The sequence below is a fragment of the Scomber japonicus genome, chromosome 4, assembly GCF_027409825.1.
Source record: "Scomber japonicus isolate fScoJap1 chromosome 4, fScoJap1.pri, whole genome shotgun sequence".
NCBI lineage: Eukaryota > Metazoa > Chordata > Actinopteri > Scombriformes > Scombridae > Scomber > Scomber japonicus.
Genome location: NC_070581.1, coordinates 4,447,857 through 4,465,735, shown reverse-complemented (window position 1 = coordinate 4,465,735; position 17,879 = coordinate 4,447,857). Strand labels below are relative to the sequence as shown.

At 39.6% G+C, this 17,879-nt stretch overlaps 1 protein-coding gene across 2 annotated transcripts in view; it reads left to right on the top strand.

Annotated features, from left to right (window-relative positions):
• The window catches only part of mthfr (methylenetetrahydrofolate reductase (NAD(P)H)), a 45,031-nt gene that overhangs the window by 1,290 nt on the left and 25,862 nt on the right, over nt 1–17,879 (top strand). For both annotated transcript variants that reach the window (XM_053318335.1, XM_053318334.1), the window contains exons 2-6: nt 147–418; nt 3,588–3,826; nt 9,370–9,480; nt 9,567–9,760; nt 17,018–17,268. In XM_053318335.1, the coding sequence (XP_053174310.1) occupies nt 171–418; nt 3,588–3,826; nt 9,370–9,480; nt 9,567–9,760; nt 17,018–17,268 (1,043 nt within the window). In that variant the 5' untranslated portion in view covers nt 147–170. The remainder of the gene's footprint in view (nt 1–146; nt 419–3,587; nt 3,827–9,369; nt 9,481–9,566; nt 9,761–17,017; nt 17,269–17,879) is intronic.

Below are 17,879 nucleotides of genomic sequence, written 5' to 3'. Positions count from 1 at the left end.
GTTTTGCCTTAAAGGGGCAACTATTACACATTTCCTTATTATTATTTTCAGCCATACATGCAGTGCCTGATGCTCATATTTAATGTGGCCAAAGCAACACCAAATCAGAAGCTTACTTCAGCGTCATCTTTGTTTTGTGTTTGCAGTTAGTCTCTGTGTGATCTGCCATCATGGTGAACGAGGTTCATCGAGGGGACAGTACCTGGCAGTCATGCAAGAGTGACTCCAGCGGGGCCAGTAACAGTGGTGGAGAAAGCTCCAAGGAGAGCTCCCGCTGTTCCACACCGGTGCTAGATGGAGACCGCTCTGACAGACTGCGGGACAAGATGCGGAGGAGGATTGAATCCGGGGACCGCTGGTTCTCTCTTGAATTCTTTCCTCCTCGCACAGCCAGTGGAGCTGTCAACCTCATCTCAAGGCAAGTGAAGTCAACTGGACTTGAATAGAATATTCAGTGCAGGAACCATGATGTACTTTGCATCAACAATTATATAGTTTTGTATCTAGAAAAGAGGGTGACAAAGATCAATGTCATGGTCTGGTCCTTTATATGCTTAAGGATGAGCTCATAATTTTTCAAGACTGTCTTAAAAAAGTTTTTTTTTTTTTCATTTAAAATGGAATAGCTCATCATCAATCAATCAATCAATCTTTATTTATATAGCGCCACATCAGAACAAAAGTCATCTCAAGGGAGAGAAGCACATTGTCCTGGGAAGATCTTTAAGTTAATGAATGCATAAATAGCATATGAATGTTAATGCTGCTGTCTAAGCCTACAGCAGCATAAGCTAAGAGCTCTAAGAGCCCTAACTATAAGCTTTATCAAAAAGGAAAGTTTTAAGCCTACTCTTAAACGTAGAGAGGGTGTCTGCCCCCCCGACCCAATCTGGAAGATGGTTCCACAGGAGAGGAGCCTGATAACTGAAGGGTCTGCCTCGCATTCTACTTTTAGAGATACTATGAGCTCTTTAAGACATTAAGAGCTTTGAAAGTGAGGAGAAGGATTTTAAATGCAGTGAAGCTAAAATAGGAGTGATAGGATCTCTCTTTCTAGTTTTTGTCAGAACGTGCGCAGCTACATTCTGGACCAGCTGGAGAGTCTTTAGAGACTTGTTAGGACAGCCTGATAATAATGAATTACAGTAGTCTAGCCTAGAAATAACAGATGCATGGACTAGTTTTTCAGCATCATTTTGAGACAGGATGTGTCTGATTTTTGTAATATTACGCAGATGAAAAAAGGCAGTCCTTGAAATGTGTTTTATGTGGGAATTAAAGGACAAATCCTGAACAAATATAACTCCTAGGTTCCTTACAGTGGTCCTGGAGGCCAAAGTAATGCCATCCAGCGTAGTTATATCATTAGATAATGTGTGTCTAAGGTGTTTAGGGCCAAACACAATAACTTTATTTTTTTCTGAGTTTAATAACAGGAAGTTGCAGGTCATCCAGGCCTTTATATCCTTAATGCATGTTTGCAGTTTAGCTAACTAGTTGAATTAATTTGGCTTTATTGATAGATATAATTAAGTATCATCTGCATAGCAATGAAAATGTATTGAGTGTTTCTGAATAATATTTCCTAAAGGAAGCATATATAAGGTCCAAGCACTGAACCTTTAGATATAGATGCAAAGGTTAGATATAGATAAATAGGTTAGATATAGATACAGAGGTTAGATGTAGATATAGAGGTTAGATATAGATACAGAGGTTAGATATAGATGTAGAGGTTAGATATAGGTCTATAGTTGGCTAGAACCTCTGAATCAAGAATAGGCTTTTTAAGAAGTGGTTTAATTACAGTTACCTTAAAGGACTGTAGTACATATCCCGTTACTAAAGACAGATTGCTCATATCTAATAAGGAAGTGCTAACTAAGGAAAAGACTTCTTTAAGCAGCCTAGTTGGAATCAAATTTAAGTAATCATTGAAGTTAATTCTATAAGGTCTACTGGAGGAAAACAGTATAAATAAATATCAGGTTTTAGAGCAGTTTCTGTATTGTTGTTTCCTGTGCTAGAGGATAAATCAGTGCTTATTGAGGGCAGTCGGTGATTAATTTTGTCCCTCATAGTTAAAATGTTATTGTTAAAGAAACTCATGAAGTCGCCATTACTGAGAGTTAAAGGAATACATGGATCAGTAATGTTATGACTCTTTGTCAATTTAGCCAAAGACAAAGAAGCTGTTTTTATTTTCCTCTATTAGTGATGAGTAATAGGCAAAAATGCTGCCATTACGATCAGCTGACTATCAGCTGATCGTAATGGCAGCATTTTGGACGGAGGGAAAGGGAACCGTTTTCTCCGCTTTTAATGTTTTTATGTATTTAATAGGTAAAGATACAGTATGCATAGACAGGCTAGTGTTGCCAAACATCAGCCTTCATTCCAGAAGGTGATTTTAGTGGTGCCGCTTCAGCCATCTCGCTATCTTAAGTTTCGGTTTCGTTTAGCCAGCACTCGCTTTTTATAGTGCGCCTTGCGCGTCAAAGAAAATTGTGCCTTTAGTCACCTGGAAAAGATCGATCCAGACATTTTTGGATCGATATCGTGCTTTTTCAGCGTGAATCGATATCGGATCGCGGATCGATTTTTTGACCACAGCCCTAATATGAGAGCAGCTCCGTCCAAAGTGGGATGTATTGCCGTCTCTCCTAATCAGACGAGGTCATCCCCAAAAAGTCTGCATCTCTGAAGCCTGCATCATTAGCTGGACACCACCTTGACAACCAGTGGTTGAATGATGACATGTGGCTATACATGTCATCACTGATCAAATTAGAAAGGGGCCCAGAGAAAACTACGGAGCATACTTAACTATTTTCATGAAGTTTGCTTTAATTGTCAAGTTTGAGAATTATACCAGAGAACTGTTCTGTTGTTTTATTATCTTATTTATTTAAAGGAGTAATGGAGTCCATTGTTGCATTGTTTTTGCAAATGTACACACCGACTCAATATTAATGTTTGTGACCTCTGATTGGCGTAATATGGTGTCATTTCCACCGGCATGTATTATAATCTTACTATCTACATTTATCCTTAGTCTGCAGTTTAAATGTGACTCTTATGTCGCCCACTCTGGCCCCAGGAATACATTTAACTATGGTCCCTGGGGTCACTAACTTCACCTTTCTGGCTATGGAGCTGCCAATAATCAGAGTCTGTTTCTCAGCAGGTGTGTTGCTGAGTTGGGTGAATCTGTTAGAAACATGAAGTGGTTGGTGGTGAACTCTGGGCTTCTGTTTGGGGCTACGCTTCTTATGAGCAGACACCTAGCTGCTCTGGTTTCCCGGCTACTCTGAAACTACCCAAAACATTTAGCCCAAAATGACTGTGTGGAAAGCACATTTGAAGGAGATATTTTAATAGTTAGTATGAACAGGAGGAATGATTACAGAGAGGAAAACGTCGTACAGTGTTCGTATGGACAGCTAACTGTTGTTTTAAGACACTTCTGAAACCTTGTACACACAATTAAATGCACATTTAACATATCATTATCATTACCCTCCCAAATGTCCACACTGTTACCAAGCAATAGATGGTAACTTTTTCAGCGTTTGATTTTTCTTCAGATTTGACCGTATGGGCTCTGGAGGGCCATTGTTCATCGACATTACCTGGCACCCAGCAGGTGACCCGGGCTCAGACAAGGAAACCTCATCCATGATGATTGCCAGCACAGCGGTCAACTATTGTGGGCTGGAGAGTATTCTCCATCTGACCTGTTGCAACCAGACCAAAGAGAGGATCACTGGCCACCTTGCCAAAGCAAAGCACTTGGGCCTCAAAAACATCATGGCACTAAGAGGAGGTAGGAAAGTGAGATTGGTGGGTGACATTGTTTAACGTAGTTGTGGTACTATGTAGCATACTCTTTGGAATCCAATGCTCCATCATTTTTCCTGTCAAGACAAAACACTTCACTTGCCTGAGTTACAGTAGCTTTGCTTCTATATAAAATTTGCTCTTCATGTTAAAAATCAGGTTAGATATAGATTAAAGAACTTTAGAGCCGCAATGATTAAACAGCTGACAACTATTAAATTAATTGCCAACTATTTTGATAATTCACTAATCACTGTGAGTCTTTTTTTTTTTTTTTTTTTTTTTTTTTTTTTTTTAGAAAAAAGTGAAAATTCTCTTTCCATCTTCTCAAAGGTGATTTTTTTTTATGGTTTCTTCTTTGACAGTATACCAAATATCTTTGGAGTGTGGGCTGTTGTGGATATTTGAGGTTGTATCTTGGGCTTTGGTAAAAAGTGATAAACATTGTTCACGATTTTCCAGGGCTCCAGGCTAACTTTTTGCTGTAGGAGCACAAGCAGAAAATGTAGTTGCACATCCTAAATTGACCTGCAATGCAATTATTCACATTTTCATTGCATTGTGGGCATCCCTAACGTTAATTTTTTCATACACAGCAGCTTACAGTAGTAGCCACTTCAAAGTTCCCATCCAAGCTGAAAGCCAGCTGAATGGCAGCCGACTCCCAGCCAAGTTCCAGCTGAGTTCCAGCAACTGGAGCAACCCCCTCCTTCTCCTGGGCGTGTCTATCTTTTCCTGTAAACCCACCTATTCATTGTAATACAGGGTATGACCAGGAGATAGCGCTTCTGTCACATTATGATGTTCTTTCAATTTTTACTGACCAGTCATCTGAAATTCATCGAATCAAATCAAAAAATTAAATAGCCTACTGACTACTGATTATTTTGTTATTAGGGCCCGAGCGCTGACCAGCGCGAAGCCCTATTGTTTTTGCCATGATTATTATTATTATTATTCTCTTTATTTTTCTTCTGACAAAGTAACTGCCTTTTTGCCCCCCTAAACGTGCCCCGAAACTCACCAAAGTTTGCATGCTAGTCAGACCCGGCGAAAAATTTGATATTTTATGGTTTGCATGAATCAGCGAGGCAAAATGGCTCTCTAGCGCCCCCTACAAAATCAATAAAAGCGAGCCCCTCGTGATAGATTGACATAGAGAAACGAAATTCGGTACACATGTTCATCATGTCAAGACGCACCAAAAAGTCTCTTGGACACATACCCTAACACCAACAGGAAGTCGGCCATTTTGAATCTAAATATTGATTTTAATGCAAATTGTGGCATCATATTTGAACGCACTACTCCTACAATTTTCTTCCAATCCACTTCAAATTCATCTTGAGACATTGGAGATGAAAAGTTATCAAAAGCTTTTTCCCACGTCATTCCTGGTTGCCGTGGTGACGCGGCGAATTTCGATCCTTCGCCATGAAATTTCAAACCCTCATAACTTGACTCCACATGGTCTGAGCTTTACCAAATTTCAGATGCTTGTTCAGCGTCCCGGTCTGAACACATGTACAGTCTCATATTTTGTGACAGTCATAGCGCCCCCTACTGGCAACAGGAAGTCACTTGCTTCATTCTTTCACTAATTACTCCCATAATCTTAAGTATTTACACCTGAAATTAACTCAGCTGAGACATGAGACCTTGGTGATGCTACATTCTGCGACCGAGCCGCAGCCCGACATGCGTGGGGGCGCGAGGGCCCGTTCATCACTGCTTGCAGTTTTAATTTGTTTTGAATTTCACACAAAAAAACAAAACAAAAGCCTTTTCATATTTTAATTTCAGGCGGAGATAAATAATACGAAATGGCAAAAACAGGCCACAGGACTGTATTTGATTTTAGGCAATTATACAGCACATTTGTGCCAGCCAACCCCGGTCTATTCAGTGCATGCTTTAAGCCAAGTAAGCCCATCCACCTTATTAGCATTATCATTGCTCAACTTTTTGTTTGGGCTTAATGGGCCATTTGGTTCCATTGTCACACAAATCACGCACAGAGATTCAGAATCAGAATAGTGTTCATGGACGTCGGAACTATTTTCTAAGAGGGGTCACAAGGAGCTTTCATAATGGCCAAATTTCTCCTGCGTCATGGTGCTGCAGCCAGGTTTTCAGCCTGCACAAGGCTGAGAAAGAGCACTCAGATGCCGCGACAGATATGGGCCAGACAGAGTTTAATGAGCATTAATTGTATGAAAAAGATAAATATACCGTAATTTCCGGACTACAGAGCGCACCTGATTAAAAGCCGCATGCTCTAATTTTAGAAAGAAAATCAATTTTGTACTTGTACAAGCCGCACCGGATTTTAAGCCGCAGGTGTCCCACGTTGTAATATGAGATATTAGCTAGGGTTGGTCCGATCGGCGATGCCTGACAGCCATCACGCAACCCTCCCCCCCTCTGACTACACACATTTAGGGCGCACTAGGCAATCGTACCGTGCCCAAGCACGTTTGCCCCCTAAAATCCGGATTATTTGGGTAGTGTGCTGTGAGTGCAAGTGTACCTTGCTTGAGGGAGGCAATTTTCCCGGGAATCCCGGGAAATCGACGATGTTTTAAAAGGCAACATTAGCTGAGCCCTGGTCATTTCAAGCAACACTAGTAAATGCGAGTGAGGAGACATTATGCATATGGGTTCCCAATCCGACCATTTTTTGTGTATTATTTTGTCATTATTAAGGCAAAAGAACTCAGTTTATGTCCATGGACATTGTAATGAATAGGCTATAGGCTTAATATTAGTTTGCATCCAGCGTGCTGCGTGGACTTCATGACATCTGCTGCACCGCTGCTACCACAACTATCAAATGCTAAGTTTATTGTCTGTGACTGTGACCCTCATAAAAGTAATATTTTACAAATCTGCATTATATAAACTAACGTAGTTCGTTAAAGTAAGTCATTTGGTGACTTCTAAGTCATTAAACTAAGTCTTACCTTTACTGGAGTAATCTACCTCGTTCGCACCTGTCATTGTAAGGTAAAACTTACCTACTGAGCAAACTCTCCCGTTCTCTGCTATGAACGAGTCGGACAACAATGTGTATCAAACATGAAACAAAGTGAAAAAATAATAAAGTACGTAACAGCCGCATCATATGCTTTTCTTCGAGTATTTTCCAGGTTGATGAGAGTCAGTACAAATGACTGATTTACAATAATAAAGCGCGCTTGATTTATCACACAATTTCATTGGACCTCTGTGAACTACTCATCAATTTTATTGGTCTACTGTTACAAGGCAAAATATTTTGGGCACCACGAAAAAAAACATACATTAGCCGCACCGTAGTATAAACCGCAGTGTTCAAAGTGTGGGAAAAAAGTAGCGGCTTATAGTCCAGAAAATACGGTAAGTCAGACAAATTGAGTTTAAATTCAGATTCGTTATTATTATTACAGTAACTAAGTTGATTAACTATTGGTGTAAAACTCAACCACACATACGTGCTGGACAGAGTGGGGGCACTACACACATCTACAACTACACCCCTCACTCACTTAGAAAAGATGTAAAACTGAAAACTCAACCACACATACAGTAGCATATGTGCTGGGTATAGTGGGGGCACAGACAGTGTCTTGATCTTGATTTTCGGTGGGGGAGGTGTCCAGCTCGAAGGTGATGGGTTGAGGGGGATGGTTGCAGGGCTGTCCCATTGTCTTTCAAAGCGAATGTCCCCCCTCCTGTCCTCCACTGGCCCGCACTCACATTTTCTCAAAACCCAAGTGTACTCAAGCACGGTTGCCTCCGACACATACGTTGTGAAAAAACATAACGCGTGTTGTGCGCAGGTAACACACAACACAGCCAATCAATTAACACAACGCACTATGATTAAAAAGTGCCAGCATGTTCTTCTGGCTCATGCCTGAGTCATGCAGTAGCCTACTACAGATACTTGTGTAAAAAAGACGTACTGATCCAACTCTTTACTCTAGTGATCATTCACGCTCACAGCCTCTCCAGCAGCAGCTGAACAGACTTAGTTTAACTGAATGACTTAGAAGTCGCCAAATGACTTGCTTTAACGAATTTCGTTTATATAATACAGATTTGTAATGTTTTACTTTTATGAGGGTCACAGTCACAGACTGTATAAACTTAGCATTTCATAATTGTGGTAACAGCGGTGCAGCAGATGTAATGAAGTCCACGCAGCACGCTGGATGCAAACTAATATTAAGCCTATAGCCTATTCATTATAATGTCCATGGACATAAATTGAGTTCTTTTGCCTTAATAATGACAAAATAATACACAAAAAAAGTTGTCGGATTGGGAACCATATATGAATAATGTCTCCTCGTTGCATTTAGTGTCAATTGAAATGACCAGGACTCAGCTAATGTTGCCTTTTAAAAATCATTGATTTCCTGGGAAAAATATAAAATATTTAAAAAATATTAATTAATTAAGTGTACAGTGCTCAAGCAAGCACACCTATTCCAACCATACTGGGCCAGGGAAGTGTACCATACTCAAGCACGGAACACTTGCCAATACACCAGCTAAATAATCCGGACTTTAGGGGGCAAACGTGCTTGGGCACAGTATGATTGCCTAGTGTGAGTGCTTCTGATTTAATGTAGACACCATAGACTGTATAAAAGAAACCGACCAGTATGAATGAAGCGAGCTCATGGGGCGTGCACGCGGGGAATAAAAAGACGACAATTTATGAAAAAAGGTCATTCATTGGATCACTTGCTGTTGATGATGACAGTGACAGTGACAATGATCAGTGATCAGAGAGGAATTGTTAAGTGTCCGCCAGTGTTTCCTGTGACGGACGGTGTCCTGTCAGATGTACGGCAGCTTCAACTGCATCCTTACTTTCTAATGGATTAACTATATTGTACCCTTCATTAAGCTACTTTATACAGAAGAATAGAAGTAAAACAAATTAGTGTATATAATATTTAGCCTCGTATTTTAATCAGGTTTAATCAGAGTTGTAATGTGATAAATCCAGTTAATTTTTTGAATTGTTGGACAGCCTAGTCTTTTTCTATAAGTAGGTGGTCTAAACCTACTGCTCCTCCCCGTGGACAAATGAGGCATTGCAGCTGGTTTTCACTCAGGCAGCTTAGGGGCGTCTCCAGTCGGGGCCTCATCGACCACGTCATCGCTGGGGGATCACATTATCGGCCAGCCAAGGACCTGTCAGGGACCAGCCAATGAGCCATCAAGGAAACAGGGGAACTTAGGGGAGTATTTGTGAAGCTTTGAAATTGGCACCAAATTACATTTCCCAATGACAATTGATGACTAACAAGCTGACTCAGGTCTGAGACCTTGTAAAAAGAGTCAGAGACTTCAGAACTTATAGGGTACCCAAAGCTTTGCGCATTCAGCAATGATGTTTTTCGAAAATATTGTTTTTCCCATGTCTTTATCCTTTAAAAAAAAAAAGAAAATCTCCACTTGTCAAGGGGTGGCCAAACATTTTCATACATCTGTAGATAACGTATATGATGTGTTATTCTGATATCTCCACAGACCCAGTGGGAGTAGACTGGGAAGAAGAGGAAGGAGGCTTCAACTATGCTGTTGACCTTGTAAAACAAATCCGATCAGACTTTGATGACTACTTTGACATCTGTGTTGCTGGTATTTTCTTAACCTACAGATCAGTTTAGAATAACTGGAACTACATGTGACATATCAGTCATTGATTGAAATGTTTGAATGTCCAGGCTACCCCACAGGGCATCCTGAGGCAGAGAGCTATGAGGAAGACCTCCAACACCTGAAGGAGAAAGTAGATGCTGGAGCAGACTTCGTCATCACCCAACTGTTCTTTAGGGCAGACACTTTCCTCAAGTTTCTAGATGATTGCCGGACGATTGGCATCACATGTCCCATCCTACCTGGAATCTTCCCTATACAGGTAACTATATATATATATATATATATATATATATATATATATACACACACATGTTAGTAAAACAGTGCAAAGATGAGGAGAGTGGTTAGTTTTCATTTGATTATTACTGTAGAGAGGAGGTTTGATGTTTGGACATACAGAAGAGTAAAGTATGTCATCACTGGTAGTAATCAGTTCACTTCAGCTAACTACAGCTGAGTCTCTGATGGACAGGAGCTGACTAATAGAAGCCTGGCTGACGTAAAAATGACAATCATTCTACTTTTTGAGGACTAATCTTTGGCCTGCTGCTGAGGACTTTGGGTTGTATTTACATTCAATAGCATTTGTTTTGATTATAAACATGAAATAATAGATAGTGCTCATTAAATGAGGATCACTCCACCTCCTCTCCTGACATCTAGGTGTATAAGAGTGAGTCAGAGACAGGGGCAGGATGCAGGGACAGAGCAGAGATCCTTTGCTGTGGTGAGTGATGAAGGGATTTAACAGTTTAGAATAATTTGTCAATGGGAATAATGAATGGGAAAGATTTTAGTCAAGGTTTCCTGTATGACCAGTAAAGTCAGGAGAGCATCACTTATTTGAAAATGTGATAACTTAATATCATACTGTTCCCAGGTGAACAGTATTATGCTATGCTCACTTTCAAACTGTAAAACAACAATGGACCCTTAAATTCATTGTTATTTATTTGTAAATCATAGACCACCCAAAAACAACCTCGACCCGTTGACCCTTAATACTGACGGGGAGAGATCCTCCCTCTTCCTCCTGAAATCAATAATTAACTCTTTTGTCTTCCCCACATTCAGTTTTAAAAGCTGCTCACATCAGATTTTTTTGGGAATTGGAACAATGCATGATGTCTTCTACAATAAGAAGACTGAGACATAGAAAAAATAGAATGCAAGACTGAGGATAACTGGTCAGCACAGACTTTCAGAGTGCGTAGATGAACAGCATCTGGGCCTGCTGACTTGTTGGGATTAAGGCTCATCCACACTGAAGAAATAGCTGGGCTACAGTCCTCAGGACTATTCTGTTCAAGAGATGAGTGGATGCTCTCATTAGAAACTTGGTCAAACCTTACAAAATTGGTTAGCCTCATTTACATTTATTGCTAAACCAGGGACAGTAAAATGACTGATCCCATAGCCAGAAATAGTTTTTATTCCTTTCCAAAGACCCTTAGTGTTCCTATTGGACATCTGTCCTTCAACCTTCTCCTTATATTTATGTTTACCCTTTTTGATTATTGCTTTCAGCTCCTTTTGACCAGCTTTAATTTTGAAGAATGCAGCTTTTTTTCTATTAATACCGGCTTTAATCTCCCCTGTCACCCAGGGTTCATTGTTAGGGTAGATTCATCATGATCGGCTGCTTCTGAACCTCAGGAGAATATCTGGACGTAAGAGATATCAAATTATGATTGACCAAGAGGAGGGAGCAGCTTTGCAACAAAGCTCTCCTTAATGTTTGTATAGAACAAGTCAATAGTTGTGTCACCCCTCATAGGACATGTCACCATTTGTTTGAAAGAGGGGAGGATGGCAGAGAGAGCAGTGATTAAAATCCCTGTCAATAATAAACAGCGTTTCTGGAGAGGAGCGCTACAATCATGTGTGACTCTGAATATTGTCTCTTTGGCCAACATTACATCCCATTACTCAATGGAGGAATGTGAACCACTTGAACAATCATGAGTGAACTAGTCGGCAACATACAACAAGAAATTCAATGTTTGGGTCACAAACCGTGACATGACAATGATCACACCACTGATCATTCTTCTCTGGATCTCTATCCATACTGTGTAGGGAAAATCCATCCATGTTCACATGAGAGTCTGGTGTCCTGTTGTTCAGCCAGGTCTCTGTAAAATAAAGCAGGCTGCTCTGTCGGTAAAGGTGATCATGCCGCAAGCAAGCTGTGAACTCATCCGCCTTATTGATCAAGAAGTGGACATTGTCTATAATAACAGAGTAGCACAGGTTTGTAACTCATCTGCCTTATTAAACAAGGAGTGGACATTGTCTATAATAACGGAGGGTAGCACAGGGGGGTATTCCAGGTAGGAGGTTCAACAAACTCTGAGTCTAACCCTGAACTCCGAGTTGACTTACTCTCAGATGGGAAACTCTGAGTATCCGGTTCCAGAACAGCTGATCTAAATTAGTTCAATCAGCTCTGAGTATAGTGGGGTTGCTTAAGACTCAGTCATTTCAAATTGATGTTAAAGTTTGGTTTTCACTTCTAAATTGAAGTTAAGGGTCTATAGAACAATTTTGGTCCGAGTGTCAAACACACAGATAAAAAAAAGACCTCTAGGGGGCGCAGCAAAATATGTAAACGGTTATAACTTTTGATTGGATTATCCAATTTTAACATATGAGGTATGTATGGATTCAGAATTAAAAAATTAAAAGGAGAAACTGGTATGTCAAGCATTTGGTGACCAGATTAAAAATAATTACACTTTTAGCCCAATGTATTAAATGGACACAAGCGAAATGATGCTTTTTTAAACATAAAGTCTGAAAATGTCTTCACATTTGCTATGAAACATGATTTTTAGAGTTATTGTAAATAAAGGCTGTGTAATGAATCAACTGGATTTGAGATTGGTGTTCACAATATCCCTATAGCACAAATCAAAGATAGCTAGGCTACCCAATATGGCTGCATATAGCCTATGTTGAAGCAGTTAGATATGAAACACTTAACTTGCATGCCTTTTGTAATTGTATGCACTTCTTAATTATTTCACTGCTTTCATCCATATACAGAATACTGTAATTTGTGAAAAATAGGGTTATAGTAGAGTTATGTCATCTACTGCCACAAGAGGGCAGACTTGCAGACACATTTCCCTTCAGTTGGCAAGCAGAAACAGATCTTGGTGGTAGTAGCAAATATTCAAACGAGAACTTTGAAGGCCGAAGTGGAGAAGGGTTCCATGTGAACAGCAGTTGAACATGGGTCAGTTGGTCCTAAGAGATGGGCGAACGCCGTTCGGAAGGGTGGGGCGATGGCCTACGTCGCCCCCGGCCGATAGAAAAGGGGGTCATGTTCAGATCCCCGAATCTGGAGTGGCGGAGATAGGCCCCGCGAGGCGTCCAGTGCGGTAACGCAAACGATCCCGTAGAAGCTGTCGGGAGCCCCGGGGAGAGTTCTCTTTTCTTTGTAAAGGGTATTTATTTTTAATCTGGTCACCAAATGCTTGACACACCCGTTCTCAAAAGTTATAGCAGTTTACATATTTTGCGGCGCCCCCTGGAGGTCTTTTTTTTTATCTGTGTGTTTGACACTCGGACCAAAATTGTTTTATAGACCCTTAACTTCAACTTAGAAGTGAAAACCAAACTTTAACATCAATTTGAAATGACTGAGACAAATTACCCATGCACAAAACCCCACTAGTATGTTCACCTTGAGTTTGGCGCGTGTGCGACAGCTATAAAAAGCCATCATCAATGGAGCCCCAATACCTTGATTACACTATTTTACTTATTATACATATTGGAGTCATTGATTTTAAGACTAAAATGTGACGATGTGTACAATAAAATACTTCCTAAAAATAACATTAACAAGAAGGCAGATATGGCCGGAGAATGTTAAGAAATGATTGAGTGTAATGAACAGTGATACCGCATCTCCAGACATAAGGCATTGCGAATCAATTCTGCCTCAATATCTATCGGATTGCGAAGAAACAGACCATCCATGTCTGGTAGCTTGCTTCAGGTAGGAGGAGACAGGTAGAAACTCAGGGTTTCTTAAAGAAAACCTGCCAGCGAGCAGGTTATGTTCACAGAATCAGTTACCATGGTGACTGACTCAGAGTTTCAGTTACCTCTCTTTCTGGAACGGATAACACGGAGTTTCCTCATCTCAGGGTTAACATACTCTGAGTTTTCCATATAACCTGCTTTCTGGAATACCCCCCAACAAACAAAACAGCCCCTTGGAGCCAAATCCAAAATCAGTTGGTCATTTTGAATGTTATTTGTTATTTCTGCACAGATATTACCATTTGCAGGCATTGTATTTTCCTCCTACAGAGTTCATTCAACAGACTTTTTGGACAGTTTAATTTGAAGGCATTTGTGATAGAAATATATCAAAATCTAATGGTTCACTGAACACTGTTCTAACAAAAGCTGATTAACTTGCATACCGTCAAGTATCCCATTTTACACAGCAAGGCTCTTAAAGCAGACACAACATGTAGCTATAAAGAACAGCTGTTAGTCACTTAGTTAGGGTTAGGGTTAGCATTAAAATTTGTTATATAATATGTGGGCCATTCTATCAAATTGGTGCAAATGGCATTAAAGTTTATAAATCTTAGATGTTTACAAAGATCCTGCTATTATGTATTGAAACCCAAAATAGTATTTGAGATAGCAGTAAGTTTAATATATATAAAATCGTCATGTTTAGGTACTTTCTTTTGTGAGGTGGCTGTTCCCAACCCCAACCCTTAAAGACTGTGTAAAGTGAATTAAAACATTTTTTTCTAAACACATTAAATAGGTCATAAATGTATTTCTAAAAAAGGTGTAGAAAGCATTTTAACCATTTAGATTTGAATTGTAGAGCTAGGCTTCACAAACTGTGTTTCAAGATTTCTGTGTTCAGGATTTAGTGGGCGGGTCTGAAAATCACCACCGTGTTACGTAACGCTGCAGTGATTTAGCATAAACCTGCCCCTGCTGCTGTAGCTATAAAATACATTCCGTGCACACTACTACTACAGTCTACAGTTAGCCAGTTAGCTGAATTAGCCGCCGAGTTAGCCGCCGAACTAGCAGCTGAGTTAGCAGCAGAAAGCTCTCAGACATAGCGTCCATATTTCTGGTAGAGGTGGTGACTTTGATTGACAGGTGACACTTGGTAGGGGGCGGGCTTTCAGCGGACTCAGCGGGCACTCTCACAGTGTTTGGTAGCAAAGAAAGAGGCTGATTTTTACACAACTTTGAAGCCTAATTTCATACAGTGTTTCCCACACATAGACTAATTCGTGGCGGTGCGCCACAGATTCAACACCGGCCGCCACATATTGCGTTTCGTTATTAATTATTTTTTTAACGCTATTTAAAAAATACGCATCGTATTCGTTAAGCTGCATTTCCTTTCCCTGCTCTCCTTGCGTCTCTCTGTCACTCACGCGTCTCTCTCACATAGCCTACACACACACACACACACAGCCCCTCCCCTCCGTGCACACCGTGTGTCTCCATCAGCGAGATCATCCCTAGAAGCGTGGAAGCTGTGCCTTAGTGCAGAGAAGACGGCTGGTGAAATTCAAGAAAGATTGGTATCACGTGCACCTTTATAAAATCACACATTAAAAAGTCCTATAAAATATTTTATATTTTGAATACAATATTGTCCCGTCCCGCCCCGACCCTTACACCTTCTTTATAAAGTTAATTAGTCGCAAGTTTGCGGTAAAATGTAGTTGGGTTGTCGAGGTCAAAACACTAGCAGCTGTGAATCAAATAAAGTTGTTATAAGTACTGTTATGTAGTTTTTTTACCCTTACACTGAATGTTTGCTGCTTCAATCCAGATGAGTATTGAAAAATATTTTCCGCGATTGAAAAAAAGACGTGTTGAGGATGAGGACCAGCCTGAACCGGAGGTATCAGTCTGAAACAGAGCTGAACAGTCGGACCAGTGTAATTAGCTATGTTATTAATTTGTTTACAATATTTTCAGGCTTCAACCAGTGCTGCTCAAGCAGAAAGACAGGGTCAGGGAGAGAAAGAGATAGATTCGTTAGGCATTGAAGAAAGAGTAGGAGAGGAGGACAGCATAGTATAGTATTTTGTAGAGGTAAATACATTTGAATGGGGTGTGAATAATTTGTGATTATTATGATAAAGTTGTGTATGACCAATTATTAATGAAGGAATCAGTGGGCGGTTTACAAAATGTAGCATAATAGGTGTTGTGAAGGTGTGAATATTAATACAATAAAGTTGGGTGTGTTATTAATGAAGGAATTATTATTATTATTTTTACACCCACCCCGGTCGGCCAGCACCCAAACCACCCCCCCCCCGGTCGGCCGCTGGCCTACCACCACACATTGCCTTCAGATCTGTGGGAAACACTGTCATATATTTGGAATTTTTTTAATCATTCAAATTTGGCAGGGTGGTTAACAACACTTTTCTGTGGTATGTCAAACTCAGAACACATATTTATTCTTGCTTTACACTGACTTTTTTTTGCCATTTTTGTTGTTTCACATGAGATCTTTTTGATATTTTTAAAAGTAAAGTCCAAAAAATTACATACATTTTACATTTAATTTGTAATTCAGGAAATTTCACGTACGGAAACGGTGAACATTTTAGTCTGTGGACTGAGATTGATTTTAGCCACACCCTTACATTTTTGATCAGGATATGTCTGCCCCCTCTCCTTCTCACAGCAGCATGGTGACCAGATAGGTTCCATCATTTTGAGCCAGGACTGTGTATGAGCACACACTGTAGGATCAGACTATCAGCCACGTTGTGTTAACACAATATGAGCTGTGAATCAAACTGTGAATATCATGCTCGTCTTTTATACTTAAAATGACTTACAATAAAATAATGTATCCATTATTTTGTCTATTATATGAACAATCTATTAAAAATAAGCCTGTAAGGAATTCTGAAACAGTGTAATTGGAAATGTAAGTACATGTTATTCTGAGATATTTACTGTCTGCTATACATGCAAAACATGGGATGTTTTGTCAAAAATAAAGTACATTGAGTAATAAACTAAAATGTTACAGTAATATTTGGTTTAATGTGTATTAAAACTAATGGATCCTAAAGTTTGAAATAAGTATGATCAAGTTTATGTGCTTTAGAAAGAAAAATCAGATTCAAAATCCCATGAATTTTAAAAATTACATTAAAAATATTGTTAAAATTGTTATTGTTATTGTTTTACCTCTGAACATCTGTTAATAAATGTTGTGTGTTTCTGTAGTGACTAATTTTAGGAAAGGAAAAATATTCCAAAACTTTATGAAAATACAATGCGAGGATTAAGTGTACAATTACTAGAAATGTGTACTTTAGATATTATGTCATTTGCACACATAAAAAGATTTGGGGTTTTTCCAAGATTTTTTTTTCCAACTCTAACTTTGCACCAATTTGGTGGAATGGCCATATATAAAAGAAAAACATCAAATAATAACCACAGTTTAAACCTACTGGACTTGAACCTGTTTCTCCAGGGTTACCAGTCTCTACGTCAACTTGTCAAGCTGTCCAAGCTGGAGGTACCAGAGGAGATCACAAAAGTCATCGAACCCATCAAAGACAATGACGCTGCTATCCGTAACTATGGAATCCAACAAGCAGTGCAGATGTGCCAAGTGCTACTGGACAGTGGCAAGGTTCCTGGCCTCCACTTCTACACACTGAATAGAGAGGTTGCTACCATGGAGGTCCTCAGACAGCTGGGCATGTGGATAGAAGACCCCAGGTCAGTCATCTCCTTGCCTGCTCTCAAGACATTAGTGCTTTTGGCAAAAGTCATAATTAGTCATATATTTTTAGGAAATAAACTGATATTCAAAACAAACTGTTTTCCACTGTTATCCATTGTATTAGACAAAACTAACTTTAGAGTTTCTGCTAAAAATGTTTTCAGGTTATAAAGTAGGCTATCAGGATATGAGATTTTGTCATATTGCCCAGTCCTATCTTTACTCTGTTTGCATTGTTGTGCTTTATAATTTAGTGCTGCATTTTGGTTAAGTCATTAGTACTACTGTAATATATGGACTCTAGCCATCCATTAGCTGTACTGCTTATCATCTAGAGCAGTGGTTCCCTCCTCTATGATGCTGAAAAGGATTGACATGATTATTTTAGCTTACATGTTAATGAAATGCTTAGAGACATTGAATATGTGGCAAAACATATGTTGGATAAACTGTCTATTTTTCAATCCCATGTTAAATGTAGCTTATAAATACATTTTGGTTGAGTTGAGGAGGCTATATATTATGTTATATCTGTGACACAATTAGACATCAAAGGAACAGCATTATACAGTCCTGCTCACCATTATTGGCACCCATGAAGTTTAAG